Source organism: Parus major, chromosome 3 (assembly GCF_001522545.3).
Source record: "Parus major isolate Abel chromosome 3, Parus_major1.1, whole genome shotgun sequence".
Taxonomy (NCBI): Eukaryota; Metazoa; Chordata; class Aves; order Passeriformes; family Paridae; genus Parus; species Parus major.
Window position 1 is genome coordinate 53,187,925 of NC_031770.1, and position 26,437 is coordinate 53,214,361.

General features: G+C 39.9%; 1 protein-coding gene across 4 annotated transcripts in view; it reads right to left on the reverse strand.

The window, feature by feature from the left end:
• ARID1B (AT-rich interaction domain 1B) overlaps nt 1-26,437 on the reverse strand; it is a 293,784-nt gene that overhangs the window by 36,339 nt on the left and 231,008 nt on the right. For 3 of the 4 annotated variants that reach the window (XM_033512733.1, XM_015621231.3, XM_015621232.3), the window contains 2 exons: nt 23,715-24,042; nt 5,834-5,985 (listed from right to left, as the gene is read on the reverse strand). In XM_033512733.1, the coding sequence (XP_033368624.1) occupies nt 5,834-5,985; nt 23,715-24,042 (480 nt within the window). The remainder of the gene's footprint in view (nt 1-5,833; nt 5,986-23,714; nt 24,043-26,437) is intronic. The other variant, XM_015621230.2, reaches the window with a different exon arrangement.

Consider the following 26,437-nt stretch of genomic DNA (forward strand, 5'->3'; position numbering starts at 1 on the left):
CAGCTGCAGAGAAAAATCTATTGGGATCAGCTAAAAATGCTGTTATTTTTATGTATGTGTGTGAAATCTCAACAAAACAGCCAGTCAACATGCTACTGGGAAGTCAGCATCCACTAAGCATTTGATTTGTATGCATTTTGCCCTTACAGTCTGCTTGAGGAGCTGGGGCAGCTTGTGACCATTCTCAAGTGAAGGATGGCAGCCTAACACGTTCTAGTTTTGAATTCACAATTAAAAAAATAGTTATTTTTCTTTCAGAGATTTAAAAAAAAAAAGTACAAAATGGTCAGATATATGCCACAGTGGGTTTCAAACTGGGATGAAGAACTGTTATACAAAATCCATTTTAACAGTTAACACATTTCATGCTGTGAAAGCGCTAAAAAAGAAGTCTTGGGTTTTAGTTTCAAAGCAAGCAAAGCTGACCCTTCCCCTATAAAGCAATTTTAGAGAGGTCAAACAAAGCAAAGTTAATAATCACACTTCTTCACCAGAATTCTGCACAGCTAAATCCTCTGCTGATATCTCACTTTTATCTAGTTGGCACATCATACTGCTATTACAAAGAATTTAAAAATTGTGTTCACTTCTGGTAGTCCTGTTTCCAGGAACAGGAAAGTTCCATCAGAACTCCCTTATGAAATCTCTCTTCCAGAGGGGTTTAAGTTAACACCTCATATAAAGGGCTAGTAACTCCAGTCTGCAGATTGTAATACACATTCTGACTCTCTTAGTCATGCTGAGAAATGTAAAAACCACAGGTTCATTTTGGCTCTTGACTATTCCTTGTTGGCATATGCAAATGTAACTATCAGGAATTGGAGACAATTATGGAAAAAAAAAGGCTACCCAAATTCTGTTTCACTTTTTGTTCTAAATTATTTAGTTAATCATTTCTTTCTTTCTACCTATAAGAGAAGAACTTCAAGCATTTTACTGGCAAACTGCAAGGCTGTCTATTTTCCCTATAGCTTTTACCCAGGATGTTTCCACAGCTATTTTTCTATCTGCTGTTGAAATGCTGTTTCGTAACTTCTTGCAAACATACTCTCCAGCGATTTGCGAGAAGACATTCTTTCACTTTTTTTAGCTAAGCGGTACAGCGAGAACATTGTTTTGACCCTTTCTGAGCAGTGAAATACTGTTATTGTCACGAAACTGCTAAAATAAGACACAGTCTTTTTCTACACAGGTACTAATAATTCTGCCTGTGAAGTGAAGACCAAAGGAGAAAACATTGTAGAGAGGAGGATAACAGGGAAATCTTGACTCAAGAAGTGTTGTGGCGTACTGTGAATAGGTTTCAAGTACTAGCCTCTGGCTTATTATAAGAATTTAAGAGCTAGAATGATTTCAAAAAGCAAGTATAGGTCAAGGTCCTGAATTAACTATTCCACACTGAATTTAATGTACTCAAAGGCAGATATTGACATGAGTAAAACTGCAGCAAAGAATTCTTTTTTGCTAAAGGCTGTGCTACTGGTCCCAGAAGATGATGAAATACTGTAGAAGCAGCAATATACAAACATTGTTTTTCTCTTTATTGCTAGTGTGATAACAAATCATGCTCTACAGAACAGAATACCCCCTCCTTTGTAACACATTCCTCTCTCCCTTCCAACCCTTGCACTGTCCCTCTGCAAAAAAGAGAGAAGAAAAACGCAGTGGATTAGTGGCTGTGGAGCTGACGAGAGGATCCCCACTGCTTTGGATGCCCACTGAAAACACAGAAGAGGGACAAGAGCACTGCCTAGTGTCCTTCCATGAATGATCCTCCAGCTTTGTGGACATGTGCAGCCCAAGGTGGTTGGGGACCTAATCTGAAAAGGATGATTGAGCCACCAGGGATCTCAGTGCCACATTGCCTTTCTGCTGACAAGTGTTGTCCAAGGAATGACAAGTACAAGCAGTTTGGGATGTGGGCATCTCCTATGCAGGTACTGGCTTGATTTAAGGACCATGGGCATCACTTCCTCGGAGTGTAGGTGATGGGACACTTCTGCTGTTACCACCTACTGACAAGCTCAGAAAGTTTATCTAAATGTGCATTAATAGCTCCTACAAATATATGCATTAGAGGAAAAAAACAAAACCCTGAAATAAACTGAGGTACCTATTTTTCAGAAAAATGCAACCAAGCTGAAAAACAGAAAAATTTACCTTTAATTCTTTTTGTGCAAATAATTTTTCCTAGAATTCCACATTTTATGTAAAGTATTATGATGTTAAAAGTTAGTTGGGAATAATAATACCCAGAAAAAGAAAGGTTTTGGTTTCAGTATACTTGAACAGTAAGGCGATTAATGCCTTTTTATTAGTTTGTTCATCTCCAGAGGTAGCAGAGACTGTGAATGCCAGTTTCTATGCAAGAACAATATAGAAACCTGTGAGATACAGACTTCATATTGCTTATTTTGAAAGATAATTTTCACTAGAATTAACAAAGCTCACAGCATGAGCTATATTGGGGGTTGCAAATTTCCTGTTTATTATATGCATTTTTAAAGCTGAAATTTGAAAACTAAGTCTTAAGCTTCCATTTTTTTAACTCAAGAAGAAGGATGAGTTCAGATAGGGGGAAAGTAAGCATTCTGAATTTGAAAAACAGGGGGAAGAAGTATAAAATATATACGGGTAATGTGAAATCATACAATAAAAGGACAGCAGCAGTTATACAATTTTTCTGAATGTCAGCTTGTTCCATAATTGTGAAGGGATTCTGACACTTTTTTCCTGAAGCTTTTGTTATTGTTATGGATGGAATACTCTATTAGAAGAATCTGTCTTCTTTGATCTTGTAATTTCTGTGTTCCTAAACCACTCTGCATCAGCAGAAGCTGGTGATCTGCTGTTTGATCCACAGTCACTGTTGAAGTATCAGGATGCATAACTGCAGCATGATTTTCCTTTCAATTGTGACATTAATTAAAAAAACCCAAAGACAAAAGGATCAACTGGTAATGAGGAGTTATAAACACTACTAAAAATGGGTGACAAAACCAGTGTTAGACACAGCTGTACTGAAGCTCCAACACCATATGAGAACAATTGCATCAGTTATCAGCAATCTTCTACTCTAGAGTAAAACCTTAAAGTGCATTTTATTGAAATGAAATTTTATTGAAATAAACCTGCCTTCCTCACAACAGGCAACAAAACTGCACCCTTCAAAACCCAGACAATGAAGAAACTAACTTCTTATTGCTCATTTTAGGTTTCTATTGGCCCCCAACTGAAACCACAGTTGTTGATGCTCAGTGTGGGTGAGCAAGTTAACCAAGGCCCTCACTCCAGCAGCAATCACTCAGCTGCCCTTGGTTTTGGTGCTCCACATTGAACCCTGGTTTATCTGACAGATGTGGGATTTTACGCTAATGGGACAGGGAGGAAGGGAGAGCTAAGGAGCCACATAGCTGAATTGCTCTTCCAGCCACAAAAAATCCTGTTTTCAAGCCCCTAAATGGGTGTCACCTGTAGGTTCTCCACCTCATCAAATTTAGGGCCAGAACTGACCCTGAAGTGCACCTCCAGCTCAAGGAACTATCATTAAAAGTACTGTATTTACACTTGTCTCAAGCTTCCATTTTTTGGACCCAAACAGAAGCATGAGTCTGGATAGGGGAAAATTAAACATTCCCACAGCATGTGCACTCAGCAATGTATTCACATCTAATTTTCTCTTTTTTGGTGTTGTGTGTGTCCATCTCCCCATCTCCTCCCCAACAGTGTCTCTTGGAGGCCTGTAAAGCAATTCTAGATGCGTGTCTGCTCCCACACAGACTGAAAGAGGTGCACTGAACTCCTCTAGTTCATCTCATACTTACTTTCCATTGGATAATCTCTGAATTAATAAAGCTGGAACAAAAGAAAACCTCACAAATGCACTGGCAGAAAAAACCCTGATAAATGTTTAAATTATTAAAAATCCAATATTTCAGAATGCATAACACAATAAAAAGAGTATGACTACCCCATACAAAAGACTGCTAGGATAAATGGTCTTGCATTGAACAGATTTCCACTGTATGAAATAACGAATGGCTGAATTATCTGAACAAAAAAACCTCTGTGAATCTTCCTTTAAACTGGTTATTCCTTAGGAATACATAAATCTTCTTAGGCAGGGCACTCTGCCATCTGTTTGCTGTTGGTTATTTTTGCAGCTCTGGGGGCCAACGGAAAAGGGTGGAAAAATTACTTCTGCTAATAGCAAAACAGAATTTATAGCACAGTTTCAATGCTCAGAAGTAATTTTATTTCAGCAAGCCAGACAAAACACATAACTACACAAACAAAACATAATATTACCTGGGACAGCTCTGGTGGGGAAAAAGCAAGCTATTATCTAATGCTCTTTTCAATAGCTTGTCCCTCTTCATCCAGATGGTGCAGTGTGCAGTCTGGGCTAGCCAATAGCTTCCAGGCCAGCACTGGAAAAAGCACTTTTTTTTCTTTTTTTTTGTTAGTTAATTTCTCTCTATTTAAAAAATCTTAATGATTAGCAGCTTCCTTTTTTTCTGCTAACTTAAAATGCTAACAAAATGTTCTTGAAATATAAGACACTATTCAGTGTCTCAGCAGCTCCTGTGTAGAGGAAAGAAACTCTCTGGACATACTAGACACTAGCATCTCACTGTCGCCATTTTCTTCCAAAGAAGCCAGAACATATAGAATTGGCAGGGAGAAAAGACAGGGAAATATGCAAAGGAGGAAAGAATCATACAGGCTAAGAGGGGTAGAGAAAAAGATGTGAAAATCCTAGTTCTTGGTAAGACACAACTTAGGTAGTAAGGCATTTCTTAAGAAACAAACAAAAGTAGAAACAAAAGCAACTACGAAACAACATCATATTACCTTAGCACAACCTATTCAGCTTTAAGAAAGAACTTCAAAACCCCCAACACTTCTGAAAGGGATAATGTAATCAGTAAAGCATGCACAGAAACTCCATGACTGGAATAAGTACTTGGGAGGATCTGCTTCAGGGTCATTGAAACTCCATCCAAATACAGCCCAATCAAAGAATTGATCTTTGCTGAAATAGTATCTTGAAGGGGGATAATTGTTAGGAATTCAAGCTGAATATGGACCATGAAGCACATTTGTGCAGAATTCTCTGTCTTCAGAGTCACATACAAAGCTACAAGCAATTCTGAACTCTTAAGTCATGATATGAAGGATAAATCCAGGAGCTACATTGAATACACTTTTTTCTTTTTTGGCAAAAGAAAGCTGTGATAATTTTTTTTTTTTAAAAAGAAAGTAATGATAAGATTTTATATACTGATACTTAAGTAAATGAGGAAACCCTGTATAAACTTTGGAAACAGTAAACATGGCCTATTTTTTCCAAACAAAGTAATTATGTTAAGTGTTCAACTTACAGCATCTTCAAGTTAGAGCAAGTGCACATATCTTTTTTTAAATGACTACCACATTAAATACCTGAAATTGCAACCTTGGCAAGTAAAATGCTGAAAAACAAAATCAACCTCTTAAAACAAGAAGCTGGTCTCCTTCTCTTTTTTGCAGACACATACACACAAATATACATATACTTGCTAGTCAACACCTACGTCAAGCTGAGTCCGAGTGATGCTGGAACTGTACAAAACCCTGTACTCATCTACATGCTGTGCAGAAGGACTTAATGAAACATGTATCAGTTACTGTACAAAAAAAAAAAAAGTAACTTAGCCTAATTTCAAATCACTCCAAACTACCCACAAGGGGTGAATCAAATGAAGAAGAAGGATGTTCCTCTGCCACCAGGCTGGGGCTGATAGAGTTAAGCAGGTTTATGGAGGAAGGTCACTGCTGGAAGGTTACTCACCATTACCTGTTGAGCTGTTCACCATGTTGGGTGCCATGCTGTAAGGAGGAGCCTGTGGGTTCATCAGACCAGAGCTGTTGTTCATCGGCTGAGTGTAGGGGGAGCTGGATCCCATAATGCCGCTCTGATTCATGGCAGGAAAATTGCCTTGCCTAGGAGAGGAAAGCACACATACAATATCTCATTACAGACCTCATTGCTGAAGGTGCTGTGGTTTATCACAGAGCACATCACCTATTGTTTGGAAGGAGAAAGCAGGCAATTAGTTCATTTTACCCATGTGAGGAGCTTTGAGTTAGTCTTAAGCTAATTATCATATATGTGAAACAGAATTGGTCTGAAGACTAATTTCAAGAGAGGTATACTGAGTCTTCCTATGTCACTATCAATCAGAAGAAAAATACAGTTCACATTATATACCCTATGAGTAGACAATAATGTGATTAGGAAATCAAAATTAGAACCTAGCATTGGCATAAAAAAAAATATCCAGTGCATCATCATTCTTACTATTTTGACCATGTAATAGCAATCCTCACCTTTAGCCAGAGTTAAATAAACAGTGAAACGACCAGAAGAAAAATGGGTACCATAGGCTCAGTTTCTGATTCCTGCATCTGTTATTGTGTTGAACAACGTTCATCTGTATGTGTCATCTATGTCCACTCTTTCAAAAAACTCCATACATATTCCACTCCATTGAAACAAGAAACCTCAGCAGAACTATTCTGCTTTTGAAATTTAATTCCATACTTGTATAATGCTTTTATAATCGAGACTTAAATTTGTCACAAAAACTGCCTTAAATGAAACTCTTGCATAATTCTCCACATGTTCAGACCAAGTATTTGGAAAGTCTAAAACTTGTCTACTTTTAAGTTCTAAGAAGTATCTAAGTATGGTTGGTACCTCATTTGTTAAATTCTATAGACAAACTGAGGCACAAGGAAGAAAATAATCTAATTTTCCAATCCAATCCAAGTAAGCATGATAACCCAATGTAATGCACGATTCAACTACAAAAATAACCTTTTATTCTTTCAATACATAAAACAATTACCTACCTTTTCTTAGTATAGTTGAAGACTGCATGTATTATCATATGTATATAAGTAATACTTATACGTACAAAACCATACATATGAGTAAAAACACATGGAAAAAATACTTACTTGTATATTCATAGGAAAATACATAGGAAAATACAAAACTCAGACCACTTTCTTCAGTGTGTCCCCTGTACATTTCTGCTGCTTTTGCAAATAAAAGAAACAAGAAAGCAACCACCCTTTTACACAGCTTTAGTACCTGTCAACTTTTATTCCCTTACAAAAAATGAAGCACTTAATTTCATCCTACAGGAAGGGGAAGCTGAATGTCCAGGTAGCAAGATGAGAGTTTGGTAGAAATTCTACTTGTAATTATTATAAAGTATTGAAATAAAAAAATACAAAAAGATCCTAAATCAAGAATCCTGGGTAACTTCAATGGCTTCTTGTATTCTCCAAACTCATAGCAGATTCTTAACACAATTGGTAGAAACAGATTTCTTTTTTAGGAGGTACAGGAGGAAGACCATTAAAGCACTATTTGGCCTAATTTTTCTTGACACATTCTGAATTTCTTCAAAGGAAAAGAGAACGTGTTATCTAAATAAAGCATCTTTTTCCAAGTCAGTTTTGTCCTTTGCTCTCTGAAGACAAACTTTTCTTCACTCTTGCAAAGAGGCAGAGGCTTTCTTTTGATATGAAGGAGATAACTGCCATACAATGTCATTTCCCAGATGAAGCTTGCAACGAGAAGTGGAGGGAAAAGATTTAAAATGCACAGTGGTGCAATGCTCCAAGGGAAAATTACAAAGGGAAAAGAGAAGAGCAGAACCATTTGGCAACAACTTTAAATTATTTCAGTCACACAATCAAGCTTTTCTTATGTAAATACTGTATCTTAAACATCCCCCCCCGCCTTTTAGCTGAAAATTGCTATATTTCAGCAAATGCAGTTAGCTGAAAAATGCTTTCTATGCTGGATAAGCAAGATCCTTTCTGTACTGGTAAAGTTACTAGTGAAGATGAAAAAAATGTGCAAGTGTATTTTCATACTTTAAAAATGAAGTAATGGATTTTGAGAGGTTCCTTTATGGAGTAAGGCTAGGATCCTGGAAAAGGCAAGTCTCTACAGGTATCTATCTCTTTAATGTCCTTCTTTTACTTTAAAAATACACAGGAGACACACACCTTGCAGGTAAGGTGAAATTGGTCCTTACCTACTAATATTTCAGTAGTATTACTTCCTGTAGCATGTCTATCTTGTAAGCTGTGGGGCTGTTCATTGTCTCAAATTGAGGTACAACCTATTTCATGTTCCCCACTATGGACATCAATCTCAATTGCAGCTCATGCAAGCATACTGCTGTACAACAGCTTTAAATCAAGAAGTAGGAAACTCTTTCCAGTTTAGATGGAGAGTGGAAATTAAATAAAAAGAATATATTGGCTTTGGCCAGGACAGCAAGAAAACAACTGAAGTCTAAAAAAATTGCTTCTGCACCCAGAAGAACCTGAATGGCAGAACCTAATTCTGAAATTTCACCTTTCCCTTTTATCCTCCTACGTAATGCTGCACTTGGAACCAACACAGCTCTCCATCTTTGGAAAGAGCCCAGAAAGTGAAAAGACTCAGCACCATCCCTGGCAGGACTTTGTCCTTTCCCGGCCCCCTATCAAAGCCCTGACCGCAGCACGCGTGAGCTAATTCAGTAACACTGAAAGGACATCCTGTCAGAGTAAATGCTGTTTTATTCTGAGATTGGGTGCAGTGAGCAGTACAGAGCTCCTCCACATATTTTTCTGCTCTATGATGGCTTGGAATGGAAAGTTTCTTTGGGGAGAAATAATCAGGTATTACTTCAGCCTTTAATTCTCACTCCACAGTAGGCCTCCTTTGAGTAAAGACTGCCGACTGTGACAAATTGTGCTGCATCAGTGCTATAATATGAAGTGGAGTCCATTAAGAACTGAGCTGAGATCACCAAACTCATTTTGATTAACCTCCAGGTCACTAAACACTTATAAATATGTTACACAGCAGCTGCTAAACATATTTATATATGCTTAAGGTCACAGCATCATCTGTTGGTTGTTGGAGTTAAGTCAAAAATCTTATGTTTCCTTCTGTGCTGCTTTTAGTTAAGGCATATCCAACATACTACAGCACTGGACTCTCTCCTACATCTCCCAATTCCCTCCTCCGTTTTTCCGGGATGCTAAATAAAAATCAAGCCTTTAAAAACAGTCTGCTGTACACGTAGTGACATCTAATGGCAAAAATTCAACTGGCCGGCTATGAATTTTATAGCAGTACAAACCCAGTGAAGTATACAATTTTGCAGTATTTGCCACATAAACACCAAGAGCTGGGATGCTCATGGATGGTGCCATTAGAAATAATAGGAGGAAATTAAGGAAAGATACATTTAAGTTTAGTATAATGAAAAGACATCTTCATGGTGAGATACAGTTACCCTCCAAAGGAATGAAGGAAATCTCAGCATCTGACATTTCTGCGTGCAGGCAGCATGTTAGAAAATGTAGTGGTTAGAGAAACCCTGCATTGTGTATGAACTAGAGTATCTGCTCGTGCAATACCTTGATCCCAGATAGTGTATTTTTCTCCCATTTAGAAGAAAAAGCAGCCAGGCCAACACAAATTTGGCATAATGCAATTTAAATGCAATACTTAAGCCTACAAATTTTTTTTCTGCTCTACTGCTACAAGTAGATCTTCAAGAGTTCAGCAATTGTAAGAGATTTAAAGTGGAAGGGAGGAATCTGCTTTCTTCCTATGGTTTATTTACTCAGTTGACAATTTAGCAATACATAATGCCAGAGACAGTTGTTACGCTTGAGAAAAGGGATGCCACCTCAGGGGACCTGGTCAAGTTGGAGGAATGTGCTGACAGGAACCTTGTAAAAGTCAACAGGGACAAGTGCAACAGAGACAAGTCCTGCACCTGGGAAGGATGAGCCCCCTGCAGTGGTGCCAGCTGGGACTTGACTAGAGGGAGCAGCTTTGCTGGAAAGTCCCTGGGCATCTTGGCAGACGGAGCTGGGCATAAGCCAGCAGGCTGCCCTGGGAGCAAAGAGAGCCAACAACATCCTGGGCTGAGTGACAAGGTGCAGAGTCGGGAGATGGAAGAAACTGATCATCCCCTCCTTCCTCAGCACCCACTAGACTCCATCTAGAGTATCATGTTCAGTTTTGGATCCCCAGAAAAGAAAAGATGATGATAAACTAGAGTGGGCAGAGAACCCCTTACATGGCATGGGCTTGAGCACTCACCCTGGAAGGGCTTAAGGATGAGGCCTCATTCAGCCTGGGGCAGAGACAACTCTTGAGAGGAACTTACAGCAGCCCCATAGCACCTAAAAGGGGGTCAGCAAGAAGATAAAAGTGGCCTATTCACAGTGGGCATAGTAGGGGGACAAGACACACTGGGCAAGAGTGGAAACACATTAAGTTCAGACTGGGTGCAAGGAAACCACTTTCCCAGTGAAAATAGTGAGAGACTAAGTTTGGTGGCCCAAAGGGAGTGGGCAATCTCTGCATTTGGAGATTTTGAAGACACAACACGGTAACACTCTAAGCTCTAAGATGAACCTGATGAGAAGAAGGTTGGACTTCCTGAGGTTCCTTTCCAGCTTGAAGGATGCTATGATCTTAGCTTGTTAGCTTCACTGTGCTGTTGACAGTCTGGTGTACTACTGGGTCCAAAATACAACTGCTCAAATTCAAACCATTCCCTTTTAAGAAGTTCTTCTGATCTTATGTTTTCCTTCATTTCCAATCTACCCAAAGCTTAATCTGCACTTAATCTCTTTTCCCTGCAAAACAAGTAGCAACAGATCTAATTGTGTCTTCTGAGCTAATGCAGAAGTCTGTGTATTTAAAAAGAGTTGACATGCAAGATCTGGTCATCGTTAAAAAGCACAACAAAGAAATTGTTAGAAAGAACAGCACTGACAATACATAGGAGCACATGAGCGATCACAGCTGCTGAGCAGTCTCTTGTACTAAAATGCCTTCCTTTAATTGGACCTGAAATCCTCAATTAGTTTATGTGTTGTCTCCAACTGCTACACAGAAGTCATTCTACAGCCCTTGCACTTCATACTTCTTGATAAGTGATTTAGTACCTCCTCAGTTTTGTCACCTGATAGAAGACTTATACTGTCATTTTGCTTCTTTCTTCTTATTGAAAAAATATGAATTCACTACAAAGTTGAGTTCAGATGCGTATGTGGTTTAGCTATGGACAATGCCAGAAGTGGATTATGCTTCTCAACAAGACAAGAAATGAAGACACAAGTCTTCATATGGAAACGTGAAAAAGCTCAGGTTGTTCCTGTGTACAGAGAGATCAAGTTCTAAAACTTTCTGTGGATTTCTTAAGAGGCATTTGATGCCTTGTGCTTTTCTCTCAATCTACATCATTAAAGCAAAGCCCTTCATATAGTCAGAAAAATGATCCAGCTTCTGTAATGAGCCCTGTGGCAGCCTAAGCATGAGAGGCAAGTCCAACATGGAAATGTATAGGGAACAGAAGTTTCAGAGGTGAAGAGTCTAGAAGTGATGGAGGTGAGGAGACTTTTAGGGCACAGAAAATGGAAATGAAGGAGACAGTAGAAGGAAATTAATAAGGGAAAAAAGATTGGAAGCATCCTCACTAGGCGCCAAAGATTTTTAAGGCAAGGAGGATGAGAAGTGCGCAGAAGAAGGCAGTTGAAACAGAGATGCAGGGAGAAACACACAGAATGCTGCTACTGCCACTGTAAACACAGGTTATGGTTCCTCCAGCACAAGTGGAGCCCCTTAGCCAGATATGCCTGAGGGAAGGAAGGGATTCAGAGGGAAGTTTGCAAAGCAGAGTACTACCAGACATGTGCCTTCCCTCAGCTTGTGCATGCTACCCGAGGTAGGGCCAGGCTCTGAGGTGGCCACCATGACCAAATGCTGGGGGAGCCCCGGTCCAAATGTGGCACAATGGGGAGATGCTGAAGGAGCAGTGCTACAGGGACAAGAACAGGGATGGGGCACACAGCCCAAGCAGGGAAGAGATGGCATTGAGTCACACTGCACAAATCCTGGCAGTAATAAACTCGTATCAGTTGTTAGGCACTTGGGCACTGTGCTTCCTGACACTTGACACAGCGTGCACCTAATGTAGGGATTTCTCCCAGTTATGCTGCCCTAAGTGCTGGACCTGAGAAATTATCCTGTTACTGTGACCTGGCCACCTGAGCAATTGGCTGGTGAAAAAAAAAAAATGGCCCACAAGTTTGCCATTTCTGCTCCAAATCTTTAACCTACATCAGTTTTGCAGCGAATGCACTGCAGCACCTCAGGGGAGTAATTTGTGTAAACATTTTAAAAGGAACATTTTTTCTTTTAATGCTGACACACTGCTAAGTTGGCTACTTGATTACAAACTGTGAAAATGACTGTGTTAGGCTGCACTCACAAATCACAGTGTACTGACCAAATTGCCCTGTGCTTATCTGTGCCAGGTCTGCAGCATGACAATATTTCCTCTCTCTTTTAAATGTCAAAGTATGATTTGGGGGGTTGTTATTTAAACACACTGACCTGCACAATAACCAGAAGTACTTTATTTAAATCTGTCTTGAGCTGGGACTAGCCTTAAGCGCTTATAATCTGTCACACTTTGACACCAAATGGGTTATTATAATGAGAGTAATTCAGGAGTGAGACCTGTGAATGCTTTCTCCCTGGAGAATTTACACATGTGCAGGCAGATACATATGCTCTTTTGTTATGGATTTTCCTTCTTGCTACATTATGGGCTTCCTTGGAGAAGTGAAACCATTTCAATTGTCAGTGGATATGGGAGAACTGAAGGAGGGAAAAGAGAGCAAGGGAAAATAAACCCCAACATTGCTTACTTTGTTCTGCCTGGAGGTTCATAGCACTCTTAGCAAAGGGCTAGACAAACGAAGCCTGAATATTGGCTTGAGCAGATCTAAAATGGCATTGAAGGCAGTTCCTATGTGAATAAAACAAATTAATTTAACATCACTATATGTGGAAGCAAAGTATCTTCTTGTTAGCTGCTACTGTAAGTATACTAACCTGGACTTACATGTCCTCCTCTGTTTAGTAGGGAAGTTCACGGATTGTAATAACAAAGTTTCAGAAAAACAGCCACAAAAGCTGCTGATGTGACAGGTGTTAGGTCTGCCATAAGACTTTTCGCCATTTTTCAGGTTAGAAAGAAAGAATATTTTACACTTGTGCATATCTACTTGAGTGAAAATGGGAGGCCAAAGCTCTGAAACACACTGACACAACACTGGGAAACAGAAATGAAAAAGCATCCGGATTTGTACTGAGGGGGGGGTGTGTGTGTGTGTGTGTGTCTGCTGACAGGAGGAACACAGAACTAACACAAAACTGTTCTCAAAAACCATGCCTAAATGGCAATGCTGAAATGGAGGAATAATTTTAACACTGTAATTATGTGATAGTGCAAATTGCCTTGTAATCCACTGCAGTCGGATCAAGTACACTGCCTCATTTCTTCGTCTGGCTGATCCAAAAATTATTGTGCAAGATACTTTTAAAAGGACTAACAGAAATAGCCTTTCTAAACATATTATTTTTCTTCTGATTTACACAAATACTTGTGCCTTTAGCATCATCTCTATCGGCTGCATTTAAAAACCAGTCCAGAAGGGGGGAGAAACTTAAAAATTAGTTGTTCCTACCACACTGATTCAATGTTAAGCCACTCAGAAAAACAGCCACAAAAACCTATTGTTTGTTTACAGGCTGTTGTCATCACATTAACCATTTTTCCAGTGAAAACATCTGTCCAATGGGCTACCTACTTTGTAGTCATTTAAACCCCAACCAAACAGGAGGGTCACACCACATCAAATTCTGGAGGAGCAACATAAAGAGGCATGTGTAATTCACAAGTAATAATGCTAATAACAACACAACTACCCAACATTTGCACAGCTGAATGCATGCTGGGATCAGAATAACTCTCTCTACCCCATTTTACGGATAATAAAAACTGAGGAAGAGATCCAAGATTAATAATCTAGATCTAAAATATGGCCAGAAGAATAATAAAGTAGTTGAATACAGTGAGAAAAACACAGCACAAGCCTATTAAAAAAAAATCAAAAAAATCCTTAACTTCATTTGATCCTAGTGACAGAAAGGTGTGTGACTGAAAAGCATTTAGTGATAAGGAAATACTGTAGGGTTTTGTTTGTTTGTTTGCTTGTTTTTAAGTTGCAGCCATTTGATTTTTTTTATAAAGTTCCCTTTGTGTTAACTAAAGTAGTTTTGGTCTGAATTTCATGGTGATCATAACATTTGATCATCAGCCTTCAAACCCACAAGGAACCCCTGAAATGCCTTTATTGCACAGCATTCTTAGAAATGCAGCAACACCTCCATATTTGAATTTATTTGTGTAAGAACAAACTAAGATCTTGGTGCTCTATGTAATCTGTACTGGATAAATACAATTATAAAGCTCTGTGACAAAAAACACAGAACAACTGAAAAGTGGGCCAAGTCAAATGGCTTGAAAACCCATCAGAGATCCATTCTTGGTGACCTCTGTCTACCTTCCCCACGCATAGATTTGTACAGCAGCTCTAACAGCAACTGCTTGCACAACTGTCCCCCTCAGACATGGTATCTGAGCACTGAGGGGATACATCTCTTAGCACAAGTGGAGTGTGTGATGCTTTAATCTTCTCAGCAAGCAGGAGCATTGCATGAACTGGGTTTATAGGGGAAAAAAAAAAAGAAATCTGCCCTGTATGGCATGATGCTGTCAATCTGAACCAGAATGTCAAGAAGGGTGATTTAGCCTGGTGTGACTTGATATCAAAATGGGAATGACTCATATGACTCTCACTATGCACCTTCTATTTTTGTGCATGTTTATAAATAGCTGTATTAAAAAGTTGGAAGGCCCCATGAACTCTCTCCCAGAAAGATTACTTGAAAGTGGTAAGAGTGTGTTCCCAGCACATGAACAGCCAGAAGGTCACCGAAGTGTGGTGCTAAAAAGCTACAGGAAACTAAGGACACACTTTGTGTTTCACTAACTCAGTTTCCTCTGGTGGGACACTGTCTTGGGAGAGGTTTTACCCCTGAGCTCCCTCATCTTCCACCTGGGGATGCTGTCTCCCACCACCTTTTACCATGTTCAGTCACATCCTCATGCTGCTTTTGAGCACCCTGGAATGCACTGTGCTAGCAACCAACCGAAAATCTAATAAAAACCTGATCATTTCATGCCAGCTCTGCAATGTATTTTTTCATAGTAAAATGTCATCTGGCTGACAGCAGCATGCTGAATGCAACTGTGCATGTGCATCAGCATGGTGAGGAAGTTCTCCAGAGGGATTTTCCAGCAGACATATTTTCACTCACCTATCTTTGCCCAATGGCCTGGAGCAGTTACATGTTTATTGATATTATTACCAGCACTGTTACCATCAGTCTCGGCTCTTTGGCACACTAGACAGTTTCACAAGAGCAATGTAGTGCACATGTCAGCATGATTTCAGCTGCCTCTTTTCTTCATCTTTGTTTCAGATGCCTGAAACCTACTGTGGCCACTGCAACAGGTATTTAACGTGTTACTAAGATTGCCAGCCATCATTAACAAAATCTCATGCTGCTAGGTTATTATCTAATATGATTCTTACAAAGCTACTTATATGTCCAGCTAGAATTGGTGCTCCCATCTGAACTCATCAACAAACTGAAGGGTTTTTCCCACTCATATTTCCCTGGGCAGAATTGTTAAAAAAAAAAAATAAATTATTTTTCTCTCAAATACCACCCTTGTAAAAGAACCTAAAACCTTAAACCCCCTTTAAAACCTGAAACCTTCCTGCCATTTTTTATGTCTCTCCCATTCTGTCACAAAAATCTTAGGCTGTTCAATCACAATCCTGTACTTGCACAGTGTTATGTGCCAAATCACACAGCGCAGTCACAGAATTAGCTTTCTTCATGAGTCCCATTAAACAGATGGCTATTCTCTTATTTTGTTTTGGCTTTTTTTTTTTTTTCTAAACACTTCTGTGATTTAAACTAGTAGATCTTCTGACAGATTGTGAAAACTGTTCCCTCATCTGAAATAGTTTTTGTCACCCAAGAAAGAGTACTCAATCTAAGGTCCTCTCCTACTTTTTAACTTTATACAATATGAATTAATGAAGTACAGCATTCTTAATGCCCTAAAGATCATACTTTAAGGTACAGAATTTCTATGTAACATCCAACCCAGAATGTTAACAATCTATACAAAGTCCTACACTGCAATTTTGTTTCAAAATTATTAGTCTTTCTACAGAGGGCAATGAATCTCCTAAACAACCAAATCAAGCCAAAAAGAATTTTGACAAAATAATAATCGAATTAGAAGTGTCTCTGAGGTAAGTGAAAATCCTCATTCATGACTAAAAATCACGCTTCCTTCCCAACACACTCCTGCTTCCACAATTTAAGAATGGTTACTCTCTGAAGGAGGAAAAGAGTAGGACTCTTGAGGTCTGTGGTTAATCTCTAATGGCATGAACAGCATACAGCAGTCGACTTGATTGATGAGTCCAAAGAAGAAAAAAATGCCTCCCCAAATCACTGGTTGCCTGCAAGAGCTCTGCAGCATGGTGACAACCAGGGCTCCAAAATGATGGATTTACCTTTTAGTAAAACAAAATTCCAGATAAAAATGTATTTCTCTTAGTCTCCCACAAGAAATGGCTTTGGTTAGCTCAGCATGTAAAGTTTCTTCCAATCTTTACATGATTTTATCAGCAATTTTGAGCTGATCCATAAAATGCATCTCCATTTAAATAAAATAATCACAGAAGATTTCTAGCTTTCCCCTTAAAATAATAAATACATATAAGCTGAGCTGAACTTCCTCCCTCCTAATACATTATAGAAAAAACTCATACATGATTCTGCTTTGAAAAGCAAAATATGAGGAAAAGGAAAAAAAAGAAATAAAAAAATGAGCTTGATACAAATGACTATTTCTCATGAAAAGGGAAGAAGCATGGGTCCTTTAGAAGAGAAATATGTCAATACTGGTTAATAGCTTCCTTAGAAATTACAGTTACAGTAAGCATTAGTATTTGGACTTTTAACCCCTCAAATCACAGAGAAGCTTAGCATGGGAAGAAGATATTCCAGCTATTACTGCATCTCCTCCAGCCCCAGCTAGAGCCAGCACTGGAATATTTGGGGTTCACACAGACAATACAATCATTTAGGCCAAAAAGCTAAACCACTTCATCCTTCTCAAACTACACACAGACTTTATTTTGGAATTCAAATTTAGTTTCATGGTCTGAAAGTACCACCAGGAAATTAGAACAGCACTAATTGAAAGCAAAGCGGGGCTCATTTCAGGGTGACCCATCAAGATCTCTGAAGGAAATCTGTGATTTGGAGGAGCAGAGCAGAGGGGAAATGACCAGACAGCTGGATCCTAAAGAACTGTGAATGGCCTGAATTTCAACAGGGGCAACTCCTTCCGTGTGACTGAATGTTAAATAAAAGACCCAGCAGAAAGAGCCTTTCTTGCCAGGGGCTTATTTCAAAGGCAACAGATAACGCAGGCACTGGCTCCAATTATGGCTACCAGTCCTATCTTAGCCTAGTTTACTTTGGGGATTTCACAGCTGGCAGCCTTTCATCTAGAAGTAGCCTGGTTTGAATAAGCAAAGAAACTTGAATGAGTACTTAACCTTCCTGCACTCCATCGAACTTCCCAGCAGAGAAGAACAGCACCTCCAAGCTTAAGGGGAAAAGGGAAAACAATGGAAAATATATACTCTCTCCAGGGATTAAAGATGGTAAGTTTTACTGGAGCGCTTCAAGACTTCCTGCTACAAAACTGCAGCTTTCAAAATCACAATTAGAATTTTAAGTCCAAGTTTCAAGATCAAAAGGGCCAGACTGGAAAATACTGCACAAAACTGACAGGCACTAGGATGTAAAACACCTAAAACAGTTCTGGGTTTTATTTATATTATTATTCTTTTTAAAAAATTTATTCCCCATTTCCGCCTCCTTCTTTTTTCTTTTGACATTTTAATGCACCATGTCCATTACTATATTTCCTCACCAGTACCTTCTAGTCCATCAGCAGTGCTGCATTACCCTGCTGTTGGAGAAAATAATACGGAAAAAGTGCTTTGTTGGCACCAGCAACATAGATTATGAATTATACATACATAGCAGGAGAGAAATGCTGATGGAAGGCTAGCGTGCCTGTACGTGTGCAAGTGTGCATGTGCGTGTATGCACACACACAAACTAAGAAGAAGACATCTAGAATGCACTTTCAAAACTAATTTACACTAATTGTGTTTCTCTGTACAACAGAAATTCTCTCATACCAGTGCAGCTTTGTTCAATCAGTTTTATGACTGATTAAAAACGTATTAAATTCCTCTCACCACACTACAATGAGGCTGTGGTATCTAACCAGTTGCTAAGCAATTTAGAACCAGAACCACATTCTAGAATGCCTAGAAATATATCAAAGCAATGCAACATCACACATTATTGTAGAGACTGAACACCACTTTTCAGGTGGTATGGGGATCAGCAGAATGTAATGTAAATATCCACTTCCATTTAGCAACCCAGTGGCCAGAATTTGAAATGATAAGAGGTTGCAAATAGCAAAGCTGGTTCCCAATTCCTCAGTTTAATAAACTACTGTGTCTGAATAGTCTCCTCTAAAATCAATGGCACTGAATTCTAAATTCACCCAATCTATAAAAAAAAATTGCTTTAATTTACAAAACTGCAACATGCAATCCTGAGAATCATATTAAGGTATGTTGAGGTCAAAGGGGCTGCCTTCAAAGATAGGATTTCTCCTCATATAGGCACATCAAAACTCATTTTGTTGTAATTAGTTCAGGTATTGATAACTGTAGTTGCACCAGCAAAAGGCTCATTTCAGCATCCAGTTGGATGCACATTTTACAGCCAGCTAGCACTGAATTGCATCTTCTAAGGCCACACTACTAACAGCATGCAAGCCAGCTATTTTAGAACTATGTTTTTACCTTTCCATATACTACAGTCACACTTTCAACTGCTAAGAAGACATGCTCAGAATGACACTCACTGCTAGCATGAGAAATGCTGAAACTGATGGTGACAAACATCTAGCTCTAAAGATGTCTGTAGACTTCAGGTGCCAACCTGATAATCAATTTTAAACTGAGAACTTGCTGTAGGAAGTGAAAACTCACAGACAGTGCACACATAGTCCTGCAAAGGTTCAAGCTGGGCATTTACAAACTGAAGAGCTCAACACTGGCTGGTAGTAAAAGATATGGGCTAAATTTGCTGCCTTTCACATCGACAGGGAAAACAGTATCTCCTTTGCTTAGAACTGTTTGTTTTTACTGAAGTCTTATTGTGATGCAGTTTTGTATACACAGGAACATTAATATATCACTATGAATGTATGTGCTGTTCTAAGAATCACAGAGTGATAATAGATCTTTTGGAGCCACCTGGTCCTTTGAGGTCTCCTCTGGGTTCTATTCTCCAGCAGCAGAACCAGCCCTTGAGGTTTCAGTCAATGCCAACCTAAGTTATGAAGAGTCTTTTCTTCCATGGATATATTAGATCTTCAACATACAGTCCTCACCAGTCAATGGTTATGCTGAGGCCAAGACCAGACAAATATAAAAAGGAAAACACTGTTTTGTAGTTCTTTCACACTGTTCTCCAGAAAGTAAAGTGAATTACTACACAGGGTACTAAAGATTTATTTAACAGTGCCTGCTGTGAACTTTTACTCAGAGCAAACTTGAACACTCTGGGTAGCCTGAAAAAATGAAGAGATTCAATGAAGAGATCTTAAAAATACCTTTCTTTTCTCTAGCCTGACATGGCAGTTATCATTTGGCAAACCCTGGCCTGCATGCACAAGACAGACTAGCACATCGTAAGATTTTAGGTTGCAGGGAAGGTATTAAGTAGACAAAGAAATTAATCTAAGCTCAACATGAAGCAGACCTCAAGATGAGGTCAAAGGCTAATTCAAATGGTGTAAACCTAGTATCTTCCACAGCCACCACTTTCATTTGTATGATTTTAATCTTTTCTAATGAAAAGGGTGGTGGTCTGCTCTGAGGATGATACCTAGGTATAACTGGCTGACACTGAGATCCTGATCATCCTGCTCTGGTTAATGAACATTGATTTTGTGCCCCAGTGGAAGAGATTTTTTTCTGATGCATGCAATTTAAATTCATTTTATTCTGCTGCTTAGCATGGCTTGGCAAGGCAGAGGCAAACCAGTGTTCTATGTCTAAATGAGACTCCTGAGCTGGGAAAGGACAGATCCTGTGGATTAACAGCTGAAGATAGATTCCTCTCCCCTATTGATACTTGGCTACTGAGTCAACAAGTTGACCTTGAAGTGGATCACAACCAACCTGAACAGAAATACTGCTGTGTAACCATGACTATGATGTAATATATTCTTAATTCTACACAGAGGATGGTGTTTTATAGTAATAAAAATCCAACACTTTTTGAGCTCCACAGCTCAATCTTATAAACTCAACACATTTGAAGAAAGAGGCTGGGCACTGTTCATGCATGTTTGCATACAGGAGTGGATGTCTTCCCAGCTAGGCAAAGTAGTATGGTGCAAGTGCTCTCCCATTTCACTTAGTTTTGTTTTTTGAACTGGATAAGCAGTAAACTTGTGTTCTAATTTTTTGCTTTTCTTTCTGCTTCTTCTGTGCACATATATGAACCATGTTATTAAGGGAAAAACCAAACTAGCAACTACAGAAAACTGGCAATTAAAACTTGTTAATTGCCATGACAGCAGCAATAATTTGGGTATTAAAGATTTCCTACAGAGGCAACAACTGAAATAACACGATGGCAGGGAAATCTATAAAGGTTAAATCTCAGGTGAAGATGGACTGGGAGCCAACGTAGATACTTTCTCCCAGTTCTGTAATTTGTGATATGGTTACAGAAATGTGTGGAGGACTCTGGTGAGAAATCAGTAGCTGCACTTCAGGCAAATGTTTTGCAAGGGGTAATTAGTGCTCCTAAAAATTCTTCTAGAGACTAATTTTTCAAATACATGCACATTCAGCTACAGTGTGCTAAAACTTGCTTGAAAATCCTGTTAAGAAACCCTGTAATCACTCCTGCAGTACATCATCTCTCAGAAAAGGATCATACTTTGGGGGTTGCAGGCCTCTGCCTAGGCAGCAGTGACAATACCACCAAGTCCAGAAAATGTGGCTGCACGCACCGCTGCAGACAAGAATACCAACAGTGAAGAGAGAAAGATGATGCCTGGGTCAGGGAAGGACACATCTCATTCCTTCTCAGCGAGGAGATTCTTCATTTCCCTTTTAGGCACAAGGAAATGGAGCTGTGCCAAAATCCATGCAGGTGTGTGAGTGAGTGACATGCGTATTTTCATTGTAGTATCACAATGTGTTGTTAATAAAAGGAAAACAAAAACCAAAAATCCCCTCTACAATGCAAGTACTTCTGTATCTTTCATGTTATTTTTATATTCCTTCAGCAGTAAGATGGGATGTTCACAAACATTTTTTAAAAATACCAAGATCCCCTGGCAAGTCCAGTTTACACTGCTACCTACTGTACTGGTCAGGCTGGTGCACTGAGGGAGCCTGAGTGTTGCCACTGTTCGGGTGCTGTGAAGAAAACATGGGGTGTCTGCCAGCCCCAGATGGGCTGGGATAAGCAGGTGACCTAATGTGTGGTGGTCTGAAGCAGAACAAAAGAACAGCCTCTCTGGATCTGACCTGTATCACAAATCCGAGTCATAGTCAAATACATTCCTTCCATATGCAAGCCTCGAGGACTTGCAGGAATAGCCAAAAGCCATTATGTTTTCTCCCCTACAGCTGACTTGAGATCAAAGAGGGAAACAGCGTGCTTGCAACCCCCTGGCATGAGAGTGGTGTGACAAGTTCCTCCCAATTTGCAGTTTATAAATAATCCTTTTGCCAGTATTTGTGATAGGGATTCAGTGAGTGCTCAGCTCATCCATAGGTGCTGGATCACTGGAATGGGCAGTATGTGATAGGAATGCTCTGAAATGGTGCAGTTTTGTCTAGTCAAAGCTACAGAGAAAAAGCAGTTCTACTAAACCGACTTGGGAGGAAGATGTGAGATAGAAGTGGCAATCATTTAACCCAGTTTTTGATCAAACACCACACACTATGCCCAATGTGTAAGCTGAATCACAACCAAATGCTTTCCACTTAACACAAAGTCTTTCCTTGCTGTCAAGACCAACAAACGTGAGCTTTTCCTTTCATTCTATGATTATAGAGAAATCCTGTTCCTGCAGCTACAGTGATGGCCTATTTATTCCTTCGTGCCTGACCTATCAGCTTATAGCCTAAACCAGACAGACAGAAGCAGACTTCCATAAATCCTACTAGACAGGTCTGTTAAAACAACCAACAGAAGAAAGGCACTGCTGGTTCACAGATATCTGCTGGAGTATGGTCTGTTTTAAGGGAGCCTGTTTCTATTTTACTGAGCAAGAACATGAAGTACACTAAATTAACTGTTATTGTTTTAAAAGTTTGCTGCTGCTTATCATTAGTAGCCACCTGCCTTTCAAACTCTCAAAACAAGAAAGTAACAAATACAGGGACACACTGGCTTCCTATTTCTTGTTAACATTGCGTCTTGGAATAAGAGCAACTCTAGTGTCCACAAACACTGGTCTTCAATGACAAATATTTGGATGAATGTATGTGCATCTGTGTAAGCATATGCCTAAGTGCAGTGAGCAATGCACACACATATGAACATGTTCACCAGAAGACTGCAACTAGATTTGTGTTATTCTCCAACATTATGAACCTTCTTGCAACAGAAAAAGGTAATAAATATGCCAGGAGTTATTTGAGTCCAGAGAAATGTGGATGTTACTTAGTCTGAAAAATGTCACCAAAAAAAAATTTAATTGCAAATATTCAGGCATTTTAAGAATGACATGGACAAAAAAGTGACTTTTACCAAAAACCATATACAAATGGCAACATGTAGCTATGGTGCCCAAAGGGGAGATAAGAAGATGGACCATTGCTCCAACCACTACAGTCCTGTTTGCAGGTTCTCTGTTACGGATGCACAAGTGGCAGGTATCAACTCCAGACAACTCCAGACTGTTTTTATGTCTCCCTCTGTCTCTCCCCTCCAGCTGCTCCCCTCAGGCTGCCCTCCTCTCCCGCTCTGCAGACCTGTTTAGGAGTCAGAACATGCCACAGAAGAGAACTGCCATCAACGCTGCTGCTCAAAACATGGGCAGTAGATGCAAGAGTTGTGGGCAGCTTCACAGGCTTCCTTACTCTCTGGCAGGGGTAAACTGCTGAGGACATATTTGCTCTCTCTTCACCAGAGACAAAAAAAGTACAAAAGCTCAAAAAAGTTTAAAGTTGCAGAGGGCTTGTTGACTGTCACTGCAATCCTGTGGATTTTCCTAGACCTATAATGCCAAGAACCAAACTAGAAGTGGCCATCATCACCATTGTCACAACACCTTTTTGAGAAGATAATTCAAACAGGCAACAACATGCTTTCTCCTTATGAACAGGAAATGATTAAGAAAAAATAGTTTTTGGACACACCATCTCCTCCCAGAGATAAGGGCACAGCTAGAACTTGCATAAATGCACATTCACACACCTGTACAGTGCTGTACAGTTACTTCAGAAATGACAAGGAAAACATTACTACTTATTTAAACTCCTTTCACCTGAATGCATACCTGCTCTGAGCGGAGTTTGCAGCAGCCTGCATCACTGCAGCAGCCGCCTCCTGTGCCTTGCGATTCACAGTTGGCATGGGTGGGCCCATCCCAGGGCCTCCCTGCTGAGACATGCCAGGAGAATTGGGGGTCATACTGCTCATGTTTCCAGGAAATGGTCTGCTCTGCATCCCAGCTGATGGCATCCGTCCCAGGGGCATGGTACCACAAGGCTGGCTTGGCCCCTGTCCATGCATCTGACTGTTGGCATTTATACCCATGCCGGGGCCTGGGCCACTGTAACTTGTGTTGGGCACACCGCTGTACGTCGGTGGTCTGGAGTAGTTTCCTGAACAAAATGATAAGAAAGCACAGAGAAAATCATTAAAACTTTTGAGCAAATATTTCTGTTTAGTAAGTTAGCAGCTGCAGAACTTACACATGTGAACTAAAGTGACCCACGCTGGCCTCGAAGTCAGGACAACGCTTTTCCATGAGGACAGAGAAGCAGTGGAACAAACTGCCCAAGAAGGTTACGCAGACTCCCTGCATGGAGGTTTTCAAAACCCAGTTGGATATAGCCAAGAGTAACCTGGTCTGATCCTTTACTTGACCCTGCATTGAATACAAGGTCAGCCAAGAACAGCTCTTGAGCACCCTTCCAACCTGAATGATCCTATGAACCTGATTCTCGTGTACCCTTGAAACATCTTCTGTCTAATGTATGTTACAAGGCAACAGGAAATAAAGAAAAGCACAGCCTCCAGAGGGCTAACAGCACAGCACAATGTACACAACTGCCTTATGCAGTAGAGAGAAATGTGGCATGTAAGAAGCCCATTACATAAGTTCAAGGGAGAATCTTATTTTTATAATGTTCTCACTCCTTTGTCTTGCTGCAAGAGGCTTCTTGCTCCTAACTGTTCTGCCCATTTAAGACAAGAGATGATTTGGACTGGGCTGGTGAGGATGACTGCTGGGGTCCGAGAAAGATTCCTGTTCTCTACTGACCTGCTTCCCTAGTAAGTTTGGTTGTGTCAGCGTAAGGAATCGTAACTTACAGAGCAATTCCTCTGAGAAAATTAGGAACAAGAAGGCAGCAACAGTACAAAGATGCTCATATAAGCAGGTGCCTTATGAAGGACAGCATGAAAAGCTGGCTGAACCCAGTCTGTGTTGTCACTGGAGTAAAGTGCTCAGTTTGCAGCAGCTTAACTCATTTGAGTGCTGATTTTCCTGTCATGTTGAAATCTCAAGAAAAATCGAGTATACAGCATGCAGTGTTACAGAAACAAACCCAGGCAGCATGAGAAAGAGGAAAAATGGAAAAAAAAAAAAAAGAAAGCTAAAGATATGATAGAAAAACTATTTTAGGAAATGTATCACATTGCACTACTTCAGTCATCCGTTTTGACTTGTCTTCATTTCCATCTCATCCAGATTAGTGGAAACATGACCCATTCCCTCCCTGTGGGATGCCACAAAGCAGAGTTTCCTGACTACTCTCAGATATTCCCACGCTTATTTCACTTATTTGAAGGCAGAAGCCCTTGGACTCTTCCTCTGATTGTGCAGATCAGCCATGCCCCTCCTCAGGCCTCAGCTACCAGGCAGAGGAGCTGGTGGCATCCAACTCCTATTTGTATTTAAAATAAACATATTTATCCATCATTTGAATGCACACATAATTAATTCATATGCTCTTGCTGCTGTGCTTTTGCTAATCTTCTCCTCTCCACCCTGTAACTGACTCACTCTACTACAAGATCTCCTTAGCAAGAATGCTTGGGACCTACGCTTCCCAAGGAAATGAAGCAACCATTGTCTTCTGCTTTAAAATTCAAGTTTCTGCCTGGGAGTCCACACAGAATAATCCCCAATATGTGGTTGAGCAGTGATGAAAGGCTCCAGATTCAGCTTTATACTGGCTTAAGACTGCCCTGTCACTTCTCCTCCTCCTCTAGGCTTGGCTGCTGGCAGCTGAATATTCTCTCTTCAGTGAGCCACTGCCCCCAGCCAGAGTTTTGGTTGCTGAGACCTGCTCAAGCCACGTCTCTGTTCCAGCGTAAGTGACTACAGACTGAAGGGTTGACTAGTTTCACACTGCTCTGCTACATGTTACAGGCAACAGCACACAACTTGGATGTTGCTCTGGGTTTTCATTTGCTCTGTGCAAGAAAAATATAATACAGCAGGATGGTGTATATGTGCACTCAAAGATTCTGCACAGCAGTTAGCACATATTATGTACATGCTATTAGTAACACCACTTCCCAAAGTGGAGCAAGTTCTCTCCCTAGACTAGCAGACCTGATATCCATGATCACTGGGAGCTACTGTCAGTCCAATTTACATAAAGCAAATTTGTTTTGTCATTTAGGGTCTACAAAGTACATTCAGCAGCATGTGTGGAGGAGCAAACACCAATGCTAAAAAACTACTGCTGTTTTGATGCTATTTTGAATTGAGACAAAAAATTTAATCTTTTGTGCTTTGGCTTTTCCAGCATACACACAACACAGAAAAAACAGTGAAATCTTCCCCATAAAAATATGTGGCTCAGTTAAAATAGCTTCTAATCATTCATCTCCAGGGATACACATCCAAAAGCAAAGGGAAGTCACATCTTTTTAGTAAGGAAAACAAGTTTCAGTGGTTTTTTCCATGTTTTTTTCCTTAAGCATTTCCTTAATACTTCAAGTACTAGCTATTCTTATACCTTTCCCAGACCACAAAAAAAAAAA